Source organism: Epinephelus lanceolatus, chromosome 4 (assembly GCF_041903045.1).
Source record: "Epinephelus lanceolatus isolate andai-2023 chromosome 4, ASM4190304v1, whole genome shotgun sequence".
Lineage (NCBI taxonomy): Eukaryota > Metazoa > Chordata > Actinopteri > Perciformes > Serranidae > Epinephelus > Epinephelus lanceolatus.
The window spans coordinates 36215538-36239100 of NC_135737.1; the positions used below are offsets into that span (position 1 = coordinate 36215538).

At 42.6% G+C, this 23563-nt stretch overlaps 1 protein-coding gene across 4 annotated transcripts in view; it reads right to left on the reverse strand.

Moving 5' to 3' along the window:
- Positions 1 to 23563, reverse strand: part of kcnab1a (potassium voltage-gated channel subfamily A regulatory beta subunit 1a) — a 165915-nt gene that overhangs the window by 94820 nt on the left and 47532 nt on the right. Inside the window, exon 1 of one of the 4 annotated variants that reach the window (XM_033631516.2) lies at positions 15944 to 17674. The exons of the other annotated variants lie outside the window; for them this stretch is intronic. Coding sequence (XP_033487407.2) covers positions 15944 to 16152 — 209 coding nt within the window. The 5' untranslated portion in view covers positions 16153 to 17674. Of the gene's footprint in view, positions 1 to 15943; positions 17675 to 23563 lie in introns of those variants that run through there. 4 annotated transcript variants of the gene reach the window in all.

Consider the following 23563-nt stretch of genomic DNA (forward strand, 5'->3'; position numbering starts at 1 on the left):
TGTTGAAAAATAAATGATCGTCCAACTAAACGCAAACCGGATGGGATGGCATGTCGCTGCAGGATGCTGTGGTAGCCATGCTGGTTCAGTGTGCCTTCAATTTTGAATAAATCCCCAACAGTGTCACCAGCAAAACACCCCCACACCATCACACCTCCTCCTCCATGCTTCACAGTGGGAACCAGGCATGTGGAATCCATCCGTTCACCTTTTCTGCGTCTCACAAAGACACGGCGCTTGGAACCAAAGATCTCAAATTTGGACTCATCAGACCAAAGCACAGATTTCCACTGGTCTAATGTCCACTCCTTGTGTTTCTTGGCCCAAACAAATCTCTTCTGCTTGTTGCCTCTCCTTAGCAGTGGTTTCCTAGCAGCTATTTGACCATGAAGGCCTGATTGGCGCAGTCTCCTCTTAACAGTTGTTCTAGAGATGGGTCTGCTGCTAGAACTCTGTGTGGCATTCATCTGGTCTCTGATCTGAGCTGCTGTTAACTTGCCATTTCTGAGGCTGGTGACTCGGATGAACTTATCCTCAGAAGCAGAGGTGACTCTTGGTCTTCCTTTCCTGGGTCGGTCCTCATGTGTGCCAGTTTCGTTGTAGCGCTTGATGGTTTTTGTGACTCCACTTGGGGACACATTTAAAGTTTTTGCAATTTTCTGGACTGACTGACCTTCATTTCTTAAAGTAATGATGGCCACTCGTTTTTCTTTAGTTAGCTGATTGGTTCTTGCCATAATATGAATTTTAACAGTTGTCCAATAGGGCTGTCGGCTGTGTATTAACCTGACTTCTGCACAACACAACTGATGGTCCCAACCCCATTGATAAAGCAAGAAATTCCACTAATTAACCCTGATAAGGCACACCTGTGAAGTGGAAACCATTTCAGGTGACTACCTCTTGAAGCTCATCGAGAGAATGCCAAGAGTGTGCAAAGCAGTAATCAGAGCAAAGGGTGGCTATTTTGAAGAAACTAGAATATAAAACATGTTTTCAGTTATTTCACCTTTTTTTGTTAAGTACATAACTCCACATGTGTTCATTCATTGTTTTGATGCCTTCAGTGAGAATCTACAATGTAAATAGTCGTGAAAATAAAGAAAACGCATTGAATGAGAAGGTGTGTCCAAACTTTTGGCCTGTACTGTATATATAATTCAACCAGTTTATATTTGCACCTGGTATTACTATGTGTCTTCAGTGTTCACAGGAGGATCCAATCGCTCTGTCCAGCTCAAACAACTTGCAGCCGTTCTCCAACATTTGCTTAGCCTTTGCTTCATAAATGGCTCGCCTGCGATATGAACTGCCAAGTTTTGCTTGTATACTTTCATCGGACCAAACTGGTCTCATCGTGACTCCGTCCATGTCTTGAATATCAGTGAGCTTACTTCTGTTTTCTTGCTAGTGGCTCAGCTCGTTAACAGGCTGATAGCAGATACCTGATTTGGAACAGCTGCACATGATTATGAATTTCCGCCCACGTAGTTGTTGTATATGGATTGAAAACACTATTGAATTTATACTTGTGTTCAATTTGTTTACAATGTGTCTCTGACATGCAGCAACCTCAGGAGCTAAAACACGAAGCCAACAAGTAACAGCCACTTGAAGCTGGCTCCAAAAGAGAGTCAATCATCATAGAAACACAAAAGTCTCTATAGCGAATTTCAACATTCATGACCAGTGTTGGGTAAGGGTTACCCTAAAAGTAATCAAAGTATGTTACTGCGTTACTTTTTTAAAAAGTAACCAGTTACTTTACTGCGTTACTCCCTGAGAAAAGTAACTCAAGCACTTTTAAAGTACTTTTGAGTATTCTACATTTCCTATTGGGCAATGGACCACAGGGCGCTAAGCCTACATTTTTTTGTCTCCAAAATAAAAGTTATGGACCACTTGCCCTTCACTGAGATCCAATTCTCCCATCACAGCCGTCACTTTGACCAGTAAAAACACAGAACGATCTGCTGCCGTAGACAACTGTATGACAACAACACCCCAGCGTTTTTAATATGTCCACTAGGGATGTTACCACACAGAGTAAAAGGGGGAAATGATGGTGTGAAACAGCAGAGGCACTTTGTCAACCCGCTGAGTTAACGTTACTGTCATTAGCATCAAGCTAGCAAACAATGGTACATCCTCACGGTCGGACATAAAGTAATAACATTAACAAATAGCGGCGGGGCTTTTACTCACCACAACTGCAGAGGCTCCCAGCTTCATTTGAAACAAACTACATTATAGATGGTCCATTATTTATTATTCCTTCTGTGTGTTTATATATTTACTTTTTATCGTTGTCTTTGTAAAGTTAACATATCGCACCGTCATTTCAAACTCAACACTTGTTTCAAATTAAAAGCCCCTTATAACCTCGGCTGAGAGAATCCCTCCATTTTCTAAATAGGCTTTTATTCTGAAACATTTGTCAGAACTTCCCGTGGAAGATACATTAGCTTGATAGTTTACATATGCCGCTTCAAATGTAGCTCCTGCCATCTGCTGACGCTTTTAGGTGACTACAACAACATGTCGGCTGGCACATGAACAGACACAGTGACTCAAATAATAGTAAAAGTGATAAAAATAGGACAAGAATAACCCGATGACATCACACACGCCGTGAAAGACGACCGGGGATAATTGGTGAGTACCAGCGTGTAGCGTGTACCAGGCATAATGCAAGTCCTGAGTCTGAAATATATCTGTCAGCGAGCTGTGGCCGTGCTGCCTGCTCTCTCCGGTTTTACGCCAGGCTCGGCTCCTTTCAAAGACTCTTTGCGAAGCACTCCTCCGGGTTTTTTCAGACCTAACTGTATTGCGGAGTTTTGCACAGCAGCAACCGAATCTTTGCTCTCAAACCACAAAAAAAATGTGATGGCACAACAGTCTCCTTCAGTACATTATTCTATGCTTTTTTTGATTTTCACATAGGCTAGTCATCCTGTTTAATTTGTCTTCTGATTACATCGGAACCGCTGAAACAAGTTGTAGGAAGCCTCTGCAAGTAATTGGTTGCTGGCAGACACTCTGTGCTGCAATAAAATGGTTAATCAGCAGTGCCGTGCACTGTAGAGTCGATGCGCTGCTGGTTCTGCCGGCCTGAATAGAATATAATGTCTACTGTTGTGTACAGCATTTATAGACTGAGCTGAGTAGAGATGCGCTGGTCAACCCGTAACCCGCGGGACCCGCAAATGGACCTGCGGGTCGGGCAGCAGTGATCGTCTGTTAAATCGGTCTGTAAATTATATTTTGACATTATTGGCTATTACTGTCATGGCATCCGAAGGTACTGATGCGTTGAGCAGGTGACAGTCCGCGGCCATTTTCAAAACACACGTGTGTCACGCACTCCTAAAGAAACTTGTTGAAACTTTAAACAATAATTTATTGTACAAAACGGGGGAAACAAACGTTTACAAAAACGGTTCCATAATTCATATTAAATTCAGAAGATAACGAAAAAATAGCTACAAGTTAGAGGGAATAGTGATAAAGTGGTAAAACTTGGCATTGATCCACAGCCTCAGACGGATGCGCTCAAGCCTGCCGTGTGCACAAGCTCCGCTGGTAGGCGATACTATATTTTCACATTTTTAACAATGCAATTTAAAAGTTTAGATTTTTATTGATAACCTACATTTACCAACAACAAAAAGACTACATTTAGCACTAAAAAATATGTAAAAAAAATAAATAAATAAATAATAATAATAAAAAAACGAATATCGAAAACCAAATTTTCATAACGAATACCTACCCATAGAAACGAATATTCGAATATCCGAATATTTGGGTACAGCCCTAGAAAATGTACTTAAGTATCTGATTACTCAAACAGCAAACTAATGCGTTAGGTTACTCGTTACTGCAAAAAGTAATCAAAGTACTCTAACACGTTACTTTGTAACGCGTTATACCCAACTCTGTTCATGACAACTGTACAGAGGTTGGTTTTTTTTATATAACTCACCTGTTTATATTCATTAAGGCCCCTTTACTCTTTGGTCTGGAACCGAAATCCCTAAAATTCCAAAATTGAGGCTTCAAAACGAGAGACCACAAACCAACAGGTGACGTCATGATAGCTACGTGTATTACTTTACACAGTCTATGGCAGTGGTTCCCAATTTGTCCAGCCCCGGGGTCCAGATTTCTCCTTAGTCATTAGTTCAAGGTCCACACAGTTTTAATATATTCAGCATCATATTTTCATTTGGCCATGTCGTCAAGTTAGTTTGCCGTCTCTGTCATGTAGCTGTCCAGTAGTCACTCACTCTACAGCAGGAAACAGCACTTCCAAATAACAGCTCTGTACCGCATATTCACAGTCCTTCAAAAATAAAGTCTGTTTTTTACAAAGTTGACATGTTTGCGAGTCACTTGTGGTCCATTCAAAATGGACCCGCGACACACCAGTTGGGAACCATTGGACTATGGTCCTTGAACACTCCAGAGGTGGTTTGGCTGATTGGATCACAATCCATCCTCATTACATTTGGGGTGCATTTACACCTGTACCTGATTGCAATCCAATCACCTACAACACGTTTTCATGCAAGGTGTAACGGGGGTCTCTGTCTGTCTTTCCTTAGCCCTCTCTCTCTGCTATCCTGTTGGGCAGCTAACAAGGGAGACAATATTATCAATAAAATCCTTGCTATTGGTCCATGCTGATGCTTGCTTTAGGTTTTTGGCTCTCAGCTCCATTTAAATCACTCTCCTGCCACACCATGGAATGAACCTGACAAGCCATCCTGGCACTTCTTTTAATTAAAAAAGCCAAAGTGAGTGAAGACAGCACTTAAAGCACTTGCATAAGGATGACCCCATCATCCTCAACTTTAACATTAGAGAGAAAGCTACACAGCCCTTCTGGGATCAAATCAGAGCAACAGTAACACCGTCGACAACAACTATAAAATGACAGACAGTGCTATTATTATATCTCTACACTTACATTCATAAGTAGAGAACAAGCAAACTGTTACTCCAGAGTCAGCTGCCACAGACAAAATGAAATATTTTATTCAGCTACGCACGGAGAGGCATTAGTCTTATCAAACGCTGCCATACACGAGATAAAGCGGTTTGAACTCAGAGTTAGTTTCAGCTGCAGACCTGTCACTATAATTAATATTACTCTCAGTGACTTTCAGGACACCCAAGGGCACAGCAACAGTTCACAGAGAAACTGACAGACAACCATAGACAGCCCCTGTTTGCTACTCTGCCCACTGTTCAATATAATAGGACCTGTAGGGATTTACTAGCATAATCATTCATAGATTTGACACAGTGTCTCTCCACGCTCTCCCTTTTGCTCCTTTCACCATCCCTGCATCACTCTGCTTGTGTACCTGCTTGTGTTTCTCTAAGAGCATGACTTCTCAAAGCCTCCACAGTGTTTAACTTCATTTGCCAGTGATCCTTGGGATTAATAAGGTTAGTATTTATAAGAGGTTTCTTCTTGATATGGTGTTACACAGCTTTAAAAATCAGTGGGTTTAAATTTCTAGATCTTTATTTCCACCTAAAGTGGCACCAACTAGTACAAAATCTTGACAATGGAAACAATGACCGCCTACTCGTTGCTAAAAATCACTACTGAAATCAATAAATGTAGCTCCTGTTCATGCATTCATGACACAGACAGCAGTCAGTGCTCAAATCAGTCTGTTTTCATCATAAGATCCCATTAGTCCTGTCGCTCCTTTGCCTTTTTAGTTAACCCCCAATGGCTTAAAGTCTTACTTAAATATGTTTGTTTTGCGTGTGTGTGTGTGTGTGTGTGTGTGTGTGTGTGTGCGTGCTTTAAAGTGTTCCAAATTGAATGATGGCACTAGAGAGCCAAGGACATGATTACCATAGCAACAAGCAGAGATAATGCGTTGGTTAGGGCCGCTGAGTATTTGTTGTGTGCTGGTTTGGAGCACGACCAGCAGGCACAGAGAATTCCTTCCTTTATTCATTATCATCTCTCTCATTTTATCCTTTTTTTTCTCCTTCGTAGGCTATAATTTGTTGGACAAAAAAAAAAAAAAAAAGCGCTACGTGGAAATGAACAGCTGCCATCTTTCTATAACACAAACACACATGCACACGCAGGGACTTTTGGTGTCAGTGTTTTCACACATTTTTACCTTGTAATAAAATTACAACTAAAACATTTAGGTCTTTCGCATATACGCACACACACACACAAAGCGGCTTCACACCTCCTCCATAGGATGGCACATCACAGACACTTTTTACAGTAGTTGCTAATCTGGCCTTTCACACCACTATGCTGTGCAAGCTCTCAGCAGGCTACATACAGTAGCTGAGCTGACACCAACCCTCCTCTGCCAAATTAGCAGTTTATGAGCTGGCTTGTGCAAAAGCTTGCCCAGTGTTCACAAAGCCTTCATGTGTTTTTTATTGCAACACATGTTGAAATGTCATCCGGAAGGAACTTATTTTGTGCCAGATCTTTCTTTTCTCTCTTTTAAGTACATTTAAACGACCAACTTTCACTGAAAAATACCAAACTTAAATCACTTCTTAATGCAAAGACTGAAAACAAGAAGCTCTTTGTTATGTCCTGCGTCATGAATACCATGACTATATTTGGCTTTGCTGCGTTTTCACTGATTTGTGTGTTTCAGAGTCACTAGTCTCTGGCCTTGACTGCTGCAACCCATTAAACGCCTCTCATCTCCCACATCTGCTGCCTCTCTTTTCTCTCTTTACTGAAAAAATAAACCGAGGGATACGAGGGATAATAATGTGTGTGATGCATAAATCCATGTACTCATAAGCTTGCCCAGTCATGTTTTTCTCACCTCAGAAACACTGCTAGAATAAGATCTGGTTTAACTTTTTGTCTAAATCAAAAAACCTTGCAACGACTTCAGATTGTTCAGAACGCAGCCCCAAGGCTTTAAACCAAAACCAGGAAGCATGACCACACCACACTGGCTTTAGCCTCTTTGCATTGACTCTGTTTGTTTAGGACTGACTTTAAAATGTTATTGATTACTTTTAAGGCTCTTAATGGCCTGGCTCCAGATTACATTTCAGACCTGTTAGTCCCTCATGAACCTCTGAGTAGTTTGAGATCCTTAGGCAGAGGTCTTCTGCTTGTCCCAGAGTCCAAGCTAAGGACCAAAGGGGACAGAGCTTTTGCAATCAGGGCCCCAAGGCTCTGGAAGGACAACCCCAAGGACATAAGGCTGTCAGAGTCACTGGCTTCATTTAAGCCTCTCCTAAAAACATACTTCTATCGGAAAGTATATCCTGACTTTATCTGAGTTGTTTGCCTATGGATTTATGGAGAGCCTTTGGTGTTTACATGCTAGGGTTTTCACATGTATGTGTGTATTCACTGCCTTTTGTCAGAGCATGATGTGTCACCATGGGTTCAGCCTGACATGACATGTTGTTTACACGTTTTCCTCCCAGTCAGGTGGTAGCATGCCAAGTAAAACACTATGCAGACTACCATCCTGTTTCCTTTATACTCAGTAATCTGAGGGCAAGAGGCAAGCTGCTGTTAAAGGGCTACACACACACACACACACACACACACACACAAACACACCAAAACTGGAAGTCACTTCAGCTGAATGTTATTACTATTTCCTACAGTGTTACTCCCTCTAACAGGTTTTGCTATTGGCAATAAAGGGAGGAAAAGTCTGTTATGGATGTGATTTTCTTCTGAATACAGGATAACAGACCCCTGACTGAGCAGAAAAGGTGTTCATACAGCACATAACTTCACCAAAGGGGACTATTTTAAACCTCACACACCTCTGTTGGGAGGCGTAAAGACAAAAGAAGTTCCAGAAGTAAGACATCTTCATGTGGCACCAGGGCTGCATTGATCCGACACTGATATCGGGGCCGACTAATGGCTGGATCTGGTATCAGTGACAATGGGGCTGATCTGTTCAATTTAATTCTATATTTACAGTTTCCGATGCTATTTTAGATAGATAGACATATTGGAATTGATATTCCTATTTGAATTCAATATTTACAAAGAATTTACATTTCTGTTTATTTAAAATTTGATTACACTATGGTGTATCGTTATATTTCCCCCCACACCTACTACAGGTTGCTGCAAACACAGTAACGCACTAGCAAAGAAGCTGCAAGGACACATGGACTCAAACAGTGCACCATTAAAATGTTCTCTTTATGAAATAACGGTACAAAGAAATAGCCACATGCCAATGGGACCCACCGTAGGTAAAACAGTAAACTCACAGGTGTTTTATTGAGCATGCTGCCGCCTGATTGGACCTGATGTGTGTCAGAGCAAAAGGTCAGACCTTCAAAAGGGCACCTGATGATGAAGCCTGTTGGAGATCAGGACACGTATGCAACTAAATAAAGCATTTTAATGCTTCACACATTTCTGTGGGGGGTTGTACTGACACACATACAACTAATTTATTAATAGATCTGATATTAAGTTAAGCACAGCCTCATGCCTCCTAATGCTTCCCTCTATCAATTATACCTACCTCCTGCTTCCCTCTCAGTGTGAGTGTGTGTGTGTATGTGTGTCCAACAAGGAGACTAAACCACAACTGCTCTTGCCTATTTCAAATGCTGCCAAGCTAGGAGCTCGGTCTGTATCACAGCTTGTTATCACAACACACAGTGTTGCAATGAAGGTGATGCAGGGAGCAAGTTGCACCCTGGTGGCTCAATCTATACAATGCAAACTGTATACAATTGTCCCACCACAGCACAAGGTTTGAATCCTTTCATGAGAGCCATCTAAATCCACTCCTCCTCTCTCCTGCTTGTCTCCTTTCACCTGTCTGACTGACTGGCCGATGCAAATGTTGTTTACCAATCCGGAAAGTAAAGGAAATCGTTATCAATTGAATGAGCTCCCCGCACAGTGCTTCAGAGCAACGGTAGGAGACTTGATGCGTTTAGGTAACAGACTCAGAAAATAGCCCAATGAACCTTTTGTCTCTGCTGCACTGACAGAAATGCAAAGAAGTGGGTACATAAATCCGACATAATCCAGTATCTGATCACTGTATTCAGATGTACAGCGATGCACCCACCACCCCCACCCTTCCTCACATGCACAAATCGAGCCTGCTCCTACTCTACTCCTCTGCTGTGGTCAGAACGTATTAAAATTTAAATGATTTCTGCTCAGCCTAACTCGCATAAGGGACCACATATTACACCAGTCAATAAGTCAATAAGAAAAGTGGTGAAAATCTGTTGATGCGGTTAAAAAATTCTGTATATGCCTCAGTGCAACATCAAAGTTGACATTGAGAGCATCTAAAGGACAATCACCACAGACTCTGCCGCTGTTCACCTTTCTAAAGGTTGTACCAACTGAAAAACAAGCTCCATCGTTCTGTTAGAGAGGTGCTCAATAATTTTTCTTGCTCTCATTTTATCAGGTATAATCAACAATCCTCAGAGTCCTCCATTACGATTTGTGTCAGCCAGTTTGACACGTTTGACACTGGAATAAATAGTTAAATAGCTTGCCCCCTCATGTGAGCTGTGTATGTGTGTGTGTGTGTGTGTGTGTGTGTGTGTGTGTGTGTGTGTGTGTGAGGTGACTGCCACGTGCTGCAAGAAGCACATGAAATAAAATGCACCTACACAGGTACACACTGAGAAGCAAACACATCCTCACTTGTCGTGCTTTCACCCACAACGCAGTGCCAGAGCAGATGGTGAGCACAACCCCGAGTTCACTTCCTGAAACAAAAAGAAACAGCTAGAGAGGTGGAGGAGGGGGTACAGATTGTCTATCTCGTCCCATACTGTCCTTCCCAAAGAATTACTGTCAGCAGGAGACAATGCAGCACTGAGTGATTAGCACGCACGCACAGGTATTGTCTCTTGTCATCTCTCTGTCTCTTTTCATTTCCATCTCCCTCTTCCTCTCTCTATCTTCTCGCTCATTGTTCCTATAGAGCTGTGAGCAGAAACTCTAGCCCATCCTCATCTATTGTCATAAAGCAATTTTCACCATCCTCTGCCTACTGAACTTTTAATGACAAACTGACAGGAAGACCGCACAGGCACATGGCGTGGAATCCTAAAGAGGAATCTGTGGATAGAAGAATGTATATGTGTCTTTAGGTGAGGTTTTATTTAAACAGCTATAATGCTGCCTCATGGTTTTATATCTCTGCAAACCAGTCGAGCTACACTTTACATCCATGTCTGTAAAACAGGGAGGCTTCACACACATCTTCCCCCCGGCAGCACAGACGATCTATACAATCAGAACAGTCTCAAGGTGGGCACCCTCAATTAGTGTCACCAATTCAGTATCCGACCACACGTCTCCCATTCTGTTCATGATGTTAAATAACGGCCTAGAAAGTGTTGTAGACCATAAAGATGTCACAGTGAGGTTGACCTTTGACCTTTTGGATATATAAGGCCATCATTTTATCCTGTTAACATCTGTGTGAAATTTAGTCCTAATCATAATGCATGAATTCTTGGGTTATGGCCAAAAACGTGTTGTGAAGTCACAGTGAGCTTGACCTTCAACCAACAAATTCTAATAAGTTCATTCTTGAGTCAAAGTGGACGTTTGTGCCAAATTTGAGGGAATTATCTCAAGGCCTTTTTGAGATACGGCATTCACAAGAATGAGACAGGTCAAAATGACCTTGACCTTTGACCAGATTCCAATCAGTTCATCGCTGAGTCCAAGTGGATGTTTGTACCAAATTTGAAGAAATTCCCTCAAAGTGTTTTTGTGACATTGCATTCATGTGAATGAGACAGACGCATGGTCACAGTGACCTTGTTGATTGGTTTTATTGTTGTCAGTGTTATCATAGTTGTCAGTTTATCTGATGATTGCTGTACAGCACACAACAAATTTCAGAAAGAACTAATAAGTATCTATCTATCTTGATCTTTGACCACCAAACTAAAAACAGTTTATCGTTGAGTCCAAGTGGACGTTTGTGCCAAACTTGTAAAAATTCCCTAAAAGTGTTCTTGTGACGTCGCATTCATGTGAATGCGATGGACACATGGTCACGGTGACGATGTTTTTGGTGTTGTCAGTGTTAATATAGTTGTCTGTTCATTTATCTGACGATTGCTGAAGGGCACACAACAAATTTCGTAAAGGACTAATAAATATTCATCTATCTTAACCTTTGAGTCGTTGAGTCAGAGTGGACGTTTGTGCCAAATTTGTAGAGCTTCTCTCTAAATGTTCATACATACAGACAGATGGATAATCTACAGTGTATGACACTAAAGAGTAGCATCACTATCAGTTACTACAGTGTGCAGCTTCTGTTAGGATTAACACATGCTTTAAATATGTCCTCTACGTCTGTGCACATATTTACTGTACATATATTATCTAAACAGCAATGCACTGAATCCATATTGTCAACGTTCCTGCCTGACATGTCGCTGCCTGACATGTGGATATATTTGTGCTCATGAACATGTGACTAACCCAACAAAAACCTGGCTTGCACAACAACACCCTCGTAGCATAAGTGACTGCCAGGCACAGATAAGCAGTATATGATGGCATTCATAGAGCAGTAAACAGGCGGACATTAACACCTGTTTAACATATGTGAGACTTCCATACGATCATGTAACAGTATTGTTGACACAATACCTACCATCCATCAAATCATCTGTAGAATGACAATCAAGACATTTGACCAACCTTAGAGGATCTCGTCTTTAGGAGAACTGAGAAATTACAAATGTTGTTTTTATTTGTATTTTATTAAATTAAATCTACTCTGGTATTTGTATTTCTGGGGTGTAGGAGTACCAACAAGAGAGGTCTTTGGCTTGATGCAGCTTGTAGTTGTCACAGTCCTGCTCTGCATTCAGAGGCCTTCGTACTTTTTGTTTAGCACTATTTGGCCTTATTATCTTTTTATTTTGTTACATTAGTAATCTGTGTTGGTTTTCCCATGTTCTATTGTCATGATTTCTTTACTACATTTGGGGTTTTGAGGTCTTTCTTTGTTGCATTTATTCAGTTCACCATGTTTTATTTTGTCACACTGACCTTGTGTGTCTTTTCTTGTTTTACATCCTGCCTTTGTGTGTTTCCCCACCTTAGTATTTGTCTGCCTGCCCTGATGTGTTTCATCAGCCCTGCTGTCTCCGTTCCCTCGTTATCACCTTCCTCCCTGTTGCAGTCTGTGCGCTCCCCTTCGTCTCGGCCAGTTCATCTTTTCTGCTCCAGAAGCATTCAGCCTTAAGTCTTTGTGTTTTCCCAGTGTTTATCAGACTATTTTTCAGTTTCTTGACTCAGACCTTTGCTGAGTATCTTTGGATACTTTTGCCGAACCCTGCTTGTAAATAAAGACTTTTCCCTCTAACCACTGTGTTCAGAGTTTTGTTATTGAGTCCTTAGTCCCAGTGTCCCTGATAGTAGTGGCGAATGTTCCTACAGCCCTACGTTAGCAAACATATCCTTTGGCAACATCATTACACTAAGCTCAACCGGGGAATCCATTTTCTGTTGGCTGTCAACGATAAAGCCTCTCAACGGCCAATATTTCAGAAGATCCTGTGTAACAAGCATATAGCCGAGCCAAGAATTCCTCTTTCGTGCACTGGTCATTGTTTACGGCTCGATTTGCAAGAGAACATTTTTGGCTAATCTATATAAACACATGCCTGCATATGAATAAAGATAAACTAGAAAAGAAATATAGACAGAAGCTAATAAAAACCTCAACTATTGTCAATGGCCGTTGGGCTCTGAATTTGCATTTCTACCAATGCGTTTGACTCTTTTGCTCTCCACACTGACTGTTCGCCTGCAAGAAACCAAAGCCTGCTAAACTGTGATTGGTCAATAGTGTTCAGACTAAAAGCAGAAAACAGAACTCCTCCGAAACCAATATTCTGTACCGATGCCTACAGATTCTGCATGCATATGCAGATATCTGTTTTTAGAGATTACACTCAGCTGTGACATGACACGAGCCAAATCTTTTTCAGGCTTCTGGCATGTTACTTCTAGACCCAAGAGCCTCTTTAGATGCAAACACAGTCTGTTGGTACCAAGCTCAGGGGAAAACATAGTGGCAAAACCACTCACCATCTCAGTCTTCACCAAATACTGCTTGCTTTTCCAGGACATTTTTCTTCCTCTCCTTAGCTATTATGTATAACTTTCACAAAATAGCGTGTGACTGGGATGTGTTTGAAGTGGCTGTAGTGGTAGTGTCAGAACCGTTGCCTTCATGTCTGTTTTTAAAGCAGACATGTCGATACAACGAACAATCACACCCCACCAGGAGGTGTCAGGAGATTTCTCAGTTACAGAAACACGGCTGTCAGTCATCTCAGGCATGAGGCATTCATCTTTACAAACCTTAGTAAGGTTCACTTCATGAAGCCTGATCAATTCTTCCCAGCAGTGCTGACACATCAATATGGTTAAACAGTACTGGCAGAGGATCATCAAGGTGTAAAGATACTAATCCAGTGCTACACATTTATCTTAAACATTTCAGGCATGCCTCTATGCTATTACCATCTCTCTGCGGTCCATTATGAGAAAAACAACACTGTGAAGTTGAAAGACAGACCTCAAAGACGACCTTTTTGGATTCCTCTAGCTCTAGAGAACTGAATCCATTTGTTGCTGGCAGGAAAATTTGCTTTCAGCCCAGAGTTACCTGCCAGGTGTAGCTCTGTAAATTTCACTTTTGGTCCAGGCATGTTTACTCACTGCCCCGACCATTCTGGACTGTTGTTTCTAACGCAGAGTGGCATGGCAGTGAGCCATGGCGTGTACGCTGCTCACCTGTCTCCCAGCTCTCATTACTGGTCAAGCCACATCACAGCCCACTTACATTACATATTGTCTAGACTACCCCAGAGTCTGGACATTATGTAATGCAAGACCAGTCTCAAAACTGAGACCAAGATGTCCTGAACAGTGTTATGACAGTCCTAACCAGGTTGTCAAGATTAAAATTGCAATACATGATAAAACGAATATAAAACATTTAAAAGAAAAACAACCATACAGCTCAGACACATGTTTGAATCATTGTAGAAGACATATGACATGCTTCATTCTCTTGATATCCAGCATCTTTCACTGTGTCCTGTTCAGTAGCGAGGAACACTTACATTTCCATTTATAGCGCGATACATTAACACCTGCAGCAGTAGAATAAGTTGAGAAGCTGTATGCACTGTGAGAAGCCAATACTGTAACAAACACAATTAATGAAACGGAGAAATCCAGATCAATAAGACTTAATCATGCCTCTGAGATGTTCATATCTACCACAGCTTTTGTTAAAGAGAGAGTCGCTCACACTAAGCATTATCTCAGATTTGTTTCTGGTCATTTAACCACATTAAAAATCAAAATGGGTGAACATCATCCCCTCAAATAAGAGAAAAAGTCTTATCACTGTGGATGAAAAATTTATGTCCCTGCAATACATATGCAGAGCGTGACACGCACCCTCATTTTATCAGGGGGTCTGCAGAACTTTCATTTGGCATCAACTGCTACAAATGTAAGTCCTCAAACAACCCTAAAATTTTCCCACAGATGTGAAACTATTGTCAAGTTCAGGTCTGATGTCTCTAAATCCCCTGTATTGATGCTCAGCGCTATTTTCAGCCTGCACACAACAAGTATGTTTTCATAAACACTCTGACACACGCACACACACCGATCTGATTCCCCGGTGATCTGCAGAGCTTGAAAAGAAAGTAATGGCACCATATTTTACGTAAGATTCACAGCCTGAGGCCATGAGAGTCAAAGACACAAGTCAGCTGGGCAACAGCGCTGCTGAGGTCAAATCCAACTCAGACACTCTGCCCACACTGCAGAGCTGTCTCACCAAACCACAGAGAGAGGCAGAGGGAAGAGAACGAGCTAGAAAAAAAAGTGTTTCGGTGTGTGGGAGCGAAGCACAAGCACAAGAGTTCTCTTCCATTCATGGCGTTGGAAAGCATTCAAATTTTTTGTGAGCATAACAGAAAATGAAGGAGGGAGGTTTAAGATTTGTGTGAGAAAGTGTTAATGAAGTGTGGGGAGAAAGAAGGAAGGAAAGAGGGGCCATAGTGATAGACAGAACAGAAAGAAACTGTCAGTAAACTCTCTGCAGGTAGCAGACAGCATTTATTCATAAATCCTGTCAGGTTTGCTCGTGATATCCGAAGTGAATGAGCTGCTTCTGTATGACTTGCTGATGAGTCTGGAGACTGAGGGTCAAATTTGAAATGTGTAGCGCAAGCTCACTGAAAACATACTGCAGGCTTGGCAGAAGGTGCTTCAGATGGTGCTGGCAAGAGTTGCTTTATGAAATGCCACAATGAGGCACAAAAGGCACATGAGAGAGCACTGTAAGGCTGTAAAGGGGAGTTCTGTGGCTTTTAGTGAGGCAGTGGGTTATCAAGCCATTTTCTCATTCACATAACAAGACTCTTTGAAGCACTACATAAATTTCTCTGGGTTCCACATGAGGAGGGGTTGGTTATGTAGTTAAAACCCGTGTTATGATACTACTACAGATGTTTCTGTGGTACTGATATGTTATGAAACAGTTCGACCAAAAGTTGCTGAATAGTGCTGCAACATGAGTGTTTTTCAAGCTAGGTTGTACTTCTTTGAAAGACTTTGCATAGCATTTTTTTCTTATTATCTTTTCAACTTAACTCTGAAAGATGTAACACAAAAGGAATTAAGTCACACTCAAAATCACAAGTGTGTGGACAACTCAATTCTTATGAAATATTGAGCAGCATAATGAAAGAATAATGAAGATGTAGCAGCTGAGATGGAGCAGACGAGAAAAGAAATATAGACAGAAACATGAGCAGCATGGCAGCCCACACAAACATGTGGAAGAAAAAACTTTAAACCCTGCACATTATACACACTCCTGACTCTGACACACACCTGTACTTCATGCCCGTGTGTTTCCCCGTGGACTCCTTGAGTGAAATGTGGCGTGGCGTGAAGGAGCCGAAGCTGCGAGCGATGATGGCCACGGTGCGGAACTTGGCCCGGGCTTGGTTGACCACGTTGGGGCTGGTGGCGCTCTGCTTGCTGTGGTCCCCATTCCCCCTCTTCAGGTTGTGGTCCGTGCAGGCGATGGACACCTGCATGGCTGAGCTTCAGTGGCGGGAGCAGAGCCCGAGACGCAGAGGAAGGTACAGATGGGACAGAAGGAGAGGAGACAGAGACCGGCAGGGTAGCCTGAAGTCTCAAAGAGCGTTCTTTTTTTCTTGATTCTCGTCCTCTTTTATTCAAAGTCTGTGTTTAGCTTCTCCTGTCTCTTTCTTTCGCAGTTCTTTTCTTGGAGATTAAGTCTTCAGGTGCTCACTTCCAAACGCTGTGTCTCCATTTGCATCACTTTGTTCTGTGAGGCAAAATAATGCTGCAGAAGCTTTTGCTCTGTTTTCTACTCTCACATCAAGTCTTCCATTTAAAGTCTTTCCTTGTAGACGACAGGCAGCAGAACAGGTCAATCATCAAAAGCATGAAAAGAACAAAAGACTCCTCAGTTCTTTGAGGGATCCCCAAATTATTCCCCCGCCGCGGTCTCTCCTGCTCCCGTGTCCTTCCTCTGATGCCGAGCTCTGGGAATTTTCTTACAGGGTTTCAGCTGCAGAATGACAAACAGAGGAGCTGGGGAGAGTGCAGAGGGATGGCAGAGAAATGAAAGAGAGAGACGGAGATGCGACCCAGGCGCTCCGCTCTCCCCGGTCTGACTGTGGGAAGAGAGGGAGAGACAGCGAGAGTGTGTGAGAGAGAGAGAGAGAGAGAGAGAGAGAGAGAGGAGAGGAAAGGAGAGTGAAGGAGGAGGGGACAGGGTCAGAGAAGGGATAAGGAGACAGGGCAGGAGAGGAAGAAGGAAACAAGGGGGGGAGTCACTCTCAGGTCCTGATAGGGTGCACCATCACACTTCTGCCATCAGCACTTTTCCCCCGTCTTGTCAGTTCTCCTCCTCCTCTCCTTGCTCTTCATCTCCTCCCTCTTCTTCGCTCTCCTCAGCGCTCTCTTGCTCCCGCCTGCCGATGTTGATGCGTGTCACTAATGTGCTTGTGCCCCAGTTTCCCCCTCTTTCACTCCTCTCCCCTTCTGCGTCTCCCTTCACTCTCTGATATTTGGTCTCTATCCGATTTTTGGAGGCTCCACTCTTTTTCCCTCTTCCTGTTGTTTTTGTTTTACTCAGCAGGGCAGCTACTTCTCCGACAGCGCACCTTCAGGGAACTGAGAGGCATGTAGCGCAACACGCTCTCTCTCTCTCACTCCCACTCTCTGTCTCTCTTTAGCTCCCACTCTACCTGTCTCACTCACCCTCTCATTCTCTTTTCTCACCTGTCACCCACCTTTGAAGCTTTCCTTTCTTCCTTCGCAATAATTTCCATGACACCCTTTATTCCCTCTGCACTTTGCACACCATTCTCTCTGTGGGATTCCCTTCTTCTTTCTTTCCCTCTTTTTCACTTTTTTTCTGGACCAGCACACGAGTAACATCTGTTGCCTCTGTTGTCCCTCAGCTGATAAAATCCTGCTGCTAGCTCTTTGCTTTAAAATTCACTTTATGTTGAAAGATAACATCTACACTGTAACTGGTGAATTGGATTAAGAGCAGTCATATTTTGTGCACACATACATACATACATACATACATTATGCAAAAACTACAGTGCGAGCAAGTCAGAAACATATTTGCTGACATTAAGTAATCATTTTTCCCCAAATCCCCTCACACACTGTACATACAACCCCCACAGGCAGCTACAAATCAAAGCGATCGAGAGGAGGATGGATGGACGAGATGGGGGAGGTGTGGAGAGATTGGAATCAAGAGAAAGAAAACAAGTAAAACACCAGGCTGAGGTGTAACAATGCCGAGAAGAGAGAGAACTAATGCATCTGTGTTTGTGTTTGATTACAGCACATCCAAGTGTCTGCCTGCATATGAATGACTGAGCATGTGTGTGTGTGTGTGTGTGTGTGTGTGTGTGTGTGTGTGTGTGTGTGTTTACAAGGTGTTTATGTTGTGTCCTTTACAGTGATTCTATAAGGGGTGTCAAATGGAGGTAAATGGAGCATTTTGCAGGGTCTCTCTTTGAGCGTGTGTGTGTGTGTGTGTGGGTAAGTACATGTGGTGCTTATGTATGCAAGATTTTGACCATATCATTATCTGGACAAATACGCAGAAAGAATGTAAATACTGTATTTATAATGTGTGTATTTTAGTGTGGTTTGTTTGTGTGATGATGCTTTCACCGTAACAACAACATACACGTCTAATTTTAACACACATGAAAAACAGCTGTACCAACAAGAATCCACAAGCGAGAGAATAGGGCTGTGAATGTCACGGAAATGTAATGCTAACACCCGTGTTATCAGTCGGGTTCTTTTTTTTTTTTTTTTTTTTTTTTTTTAACTCAGCATCTAAACTGGAGGTGGGAGGCACAGAGCCAAGGACAAGGAATTAACTGTGGAGCATATTGAAAAAAAATACATATGATCTCTCTTGGCACTTCACACAGCCCACACACAATGTGAGCCACACGCACTGCACGTTAGGTTAGTTTTCTGGACACACAGAGGAACATCTGTGCCCAACAGTTCTGGGTATTGTTTGAAAGTGGCGATATGATATCTTTGTCCAATAGCAATACTTTTCATGATACTTTACTTCAACATGTTTAAGCCACACCATCAGCAGCTGGTTGGCCCTCTGCTTCAGTCGAGTCTTAGATGATGCCCGTAGGATGAATTCTCATAGCATTTATGGTTTTAATAAAGATGAATTTAAATACTGTATCATCACTTCATCGTTTTATCCTATTAGACATTTGTGTGAAATTTTGTCATAATTAGAATATGATTTGTCGAGTTATGGTTGAAAACATGTTTTGAAAGGTCACAGTGACCTCTACATTTAACCATCAAAATCTAATCAGTTAATCATTGAATCAAAGTGGATGTTTGTGCCAAACTTGAGGAAATTCCCTCAAGGCCTTTTTGAGATTCTTCAGTCATGACAATATGACGGAGCCATGGTCACAGTGACCTTCACCTTTGACCACCAAAATGTAATTACTTCATTTGTGCCAAATTTCACTAGAATAAGAAGGATGCAAGGTCACACCAAGAGTTAGGGCCCATCCCAATACCCCCCCTTAGCCCTACCCCTTGGCCCTACCCCTACATTTGCACGTTCCTGCGAGGGGTAGGAATGTCCCAATTCCTTTTTGCGTGTAGGGGTAGGGGGCATAACGAGGGGTAGTGGGTATGAAACTAGCCCTTCGGAGCGAGGGATTTCAGATGCTGACTTGCCAGCGAGGGGTAGACGTCACCATGGCTACCACTGAGCAAGAGACGGGGAAAAAAGTTCATACATTGCTAACGTTACCGTCGTCAGGTTGCTTGCTAGCTAGCTAGCTAGCTCGCACTATCTAGTGTCTGTCATCTGTCCTGTTTTGCAAAATTGTTGGACTTTTCACATTACGATAACACACCAGCTAGTATAACTAAGCTGCCTCATAATGTTAGCTGGTTAGCTATCTAGCAGAAGTCCCCTGTCATCTGTCGTTCATCAAACAAAGCATGATGAATGTGGCAAACGCGATCGGTAGGATGAATGAGATGCTGGTTGGAAATGTAGACAGCGCACAGCTTTCTGTTTAAAATAGTTACGTATGTGTGAATGTAACCGATGCGGTGACGTAGTGAGTGGTGTCCCAATTCCTAGGGAAATATTTCAACCCCTACCCCTCGTTGCTTCATTTTGGTGGGCAAGAGCTAGGGGTAGGGCCAAGGGCTTAGGGGTAGTGGACAAGGGGGGGTATTGGGATTGTGCATTAATCAGTTCATTCTTGAGACCAAGTGAAGGTTTGTGCCAAATTTACAGCAATTACCTCACGGTGTTCTAGAGCTATCGCGATCACAAGAATGGGACAGACCAAAGAACAACTCAAAAAACATAATGTCTCCAGCCACGGCTGACACAGAGGCATACAAACCGAACCTATTTAATGAAAAGTCTTTATAAGGACACTGAGTAGAGTAGATGAGTAGACAGTTGTGAGTAGCTAACACTAACTTCATAAGCCTATGTCCTTGACTGAAATGTGGCGAACCTATGACTTTCCTTTTGTTTCTCTACATAACGCACAGCACCAACAGCTCATCAATATCCATTTGCTGACAGCACATGCTTGGTGCCACTTGTTACAGAACATTATCATTCATCAGTGTGGATGCTCACGCCCAGCCCAGCACAACAACTGTCTCAAATTTATTGTAAGTGCTTTAGACATACAGTACAGGCCAAAAGTTTGGACACACCTTCTCATTCAATGCGTTTTCTTTATTTTCATGACTATTTACATTGTAGATTCTCACTGAAGGCATCAAAACTATGAATGAACACATGTGGAGTTATGTACTTAACAAAAAAAGGTGAAATAACTGAAAACATGTTTTATATTCTAGTTTCTTCAAAATAGCCACCCTTTGCTCTGATTACTGCTTTGCACACTCTTGGCATTCTCTCCATGAGCTTCAAGAGGTAGTCACCTGAAATGGTTTTCCAACAGTCTTGAAGGAGTTCCCAGAGGTGTTTAGCACTTGTTGGCCCCTTTGCCTTCACTCTGTGGTCCAGCTCACCCCAAACCATCTCGATTGGGTTCAGGTCCGGTGACTGTGGAGGCCAGGTCATCTGCCGCAGCACTCCATCACTCTCCTTCTTGGTCAAATAGCCCTTACACAGCCTGGAGGTGTGTTTGGGGTCATTGTCCTCTTGAAAAATAAATGATCGTCCAACTAAACGCAAACCGGATGGGATGGCATGTCGCTGCAGGATGCTGTGGTAGCCATGCTGGTTCAGTGTGCCTTCAATTTTGAATAAATCCCCAACAGTGTCACCAGCAAAACACCCCCACACCATCACACCTCCTCCTCCATGCTTCACAGTGGGAACCAGGCATGTGGAATCCATCCGTTCACCTTTTCTGCGTCTCACAAAGACACGGCGGTTGGAACCAAAGATCTCAAATTTGGACTCATCAGACCAAAGCACAGATTTCCACTGGTCTAATGTCCATTTCTTGTGTTTCTTGGCCCAAACAAATCTCTTCTGCTTGTTGCCTCTCCTTAGCAGTGGTTTCCTAGCAGCTATTTGACCATGAAGGCCTGATTGGCGCAGTCTCCTCTTAACAGTTGTTCTAGAGATGGGTCTGCTGCTAGAACTCTGTGCGGCATTCATCTGGTCTCTGATCTGAGCTGCTGTTAACTTGCGATTTCTGAGGCTGGTGACTCGGATGAACTTATCCTCAGAAGCAGAGGTGACTCTTGGTCTTCCTTTCCTGGGTCGGTCCTCATGTGTGCCAGTTTCGTTGTAGCGCTTGATGGTTTTTGCAACTCCACTTGGGGACACATTTAAAGTTTTTGCAATTTTCCGGACTGACTGACCTTTATTTCTTAAAGTAATGATGGCCACTCGTTTTTCTTTAGTTAGCTGATTGGTTCTTGCCATAATATGAATTTTAACAGTTGTCCAATAGGGCTGTCAGCTGTGTATTAACCTGACTTCTGCACAACACAACTGATGGTCCCAACCCCATTGATAAAGCAAGAAATTCCACTAATTAACCCTGATAAGGCACACCTGTGAAGTGGAAACCATTTCAGGTGACTACCTCTTGAAGCTCATGGAGAGAATGCCAAGAGTGTGCAAAGCAGTAATCAGAGCAAAGGGTGGCTATTTTGAAGAAACTAGAATATAAAACATGTTTTCAGTTATTTCACCTTTTTTTGTTAAGTACATAATTCCACATGTGTTCATTCATAGTTTTGATGCCTTCAGTGAGAATCTACAATGTAAATAGTCATGAAAATAAAGAAAACGCATTGAATGAAAAGGTGTGTCCAAACTTTTGGCCTGTACTGTATAATGCCTGAGCTTGACTCATCCATGCAGATACTACTGTAGCTGCAATGGGTGTCATCAATAGCGAGAAAATAATTGTTGGAGGCCAAAGTTACAGGTTTATGCAGTCTATAGAATTTACATGATAAATCTATTCATGCTACTAACCCCATTATGGAGCTCCTCCTGCTCAACTGACCTTGTCTTTGAAATCGCTCAATAAGAGTCCTTTGGGGTAAAGTGGATTATGGAAACCATGGCCAAAACTGCCTGTTGAGGTTATTTATTATATCTGACTGTGACTAAACTGAATACAGTCTATTGTTTAAACTGCTGTATTTCATTGATTTGATTTCAACAGCGCAGAAGCCCATTGTTCATTCCCACAATCAGCCTTCTCACCAGCTCTCCAGCACTCCATCTTTACGCACAATACATTTGTAAACACTGAAGTAACACTTGCCTCTGAATAACAAGAATGTATATCTGTTTATAGTGCATGTGTTGTATATTTTCTTCTCTGTGCAAACAGTGGAGAAAGTCGCACAGCATGTTTTCTTTAAATCCAATTTCAGTCCTTTAAAAATGAACTCAATGATATCATCTCAACCCCTCCTGTCCAATCTTCCCCACCTCATTGATAAGACAGACACAGCCTCTGATCAATTTCACACCTAATAGAAAAACCGTTCCTCAGCAGCTCATTCCAGATCGATTGCATCCCTCACCTCAGGGGAGCAGCAGATTCCCGACCATATGGAATTGGAGCTGGTTTAAATCCTCTTTCCTCTAATGAGGAGCAGAAAAGTGCTGAGTGAAAAGGGGCTGTGGTTGCAAAGTGTGTTATTGTCCTGGAGTGAGTGCAACCCATCAGTCTCCATCCATCACTGTCAAAATACCAAAGTTGCTGGAGGAAATTTGTGTGCAGCTGTAACCCAATAGTTAATGAAGCAAAGTGAGGGTCACTGAACTGAGTGGGAGAAACACCAGAAATAAACAAGACATGCTGACGTCCTTTCATGGCTACAATTTACGTCTCTTTATTCCACCACGCTAACGATATGGCTCAAGATATGGCAGTGTTGGTTGGTCGGTCAGTCCACCACTTTGGTACAGACTGAAATATAACTGCTGGAACAACTGTCACAAAGAAGATTAATCCTACTGACTTTGGTTATCTATAGCGCCACCATGATATTGACATTTGTGGTTTTAAGTAAAATATCTCAACAACTACTGGACTGACTAGCATGTGTCAAGTGGGCACTTTTTATCTGCCATACATACCACTCTCTCAGTTGTTCCAGTAAATTTCCATTGACCCTGCCTCTCCACCACACCCACCTGCCAGCCTATCACCTGTCCACACATTACCCACTCCTGCCAGTCCACCACACCCTTCTCATCAAGCTAATGCCCCTCACCTGTGGATCATTACCTCCAACCAGTATTGACTCTCGCTTCACAGACTCTCTTGCCAGATTGTTCTTTGTCATTGCCAACCTTGCCTGCCTCCTACTCTCCTGCTTCGCCTGCTCCCTGGTAAACCACTCAGCCATCTGTCCCTAACCAAGATCTCTGCTTTCACGTTCCTGGTTTCTGTTCGCCTGTTCCCTGTGGCT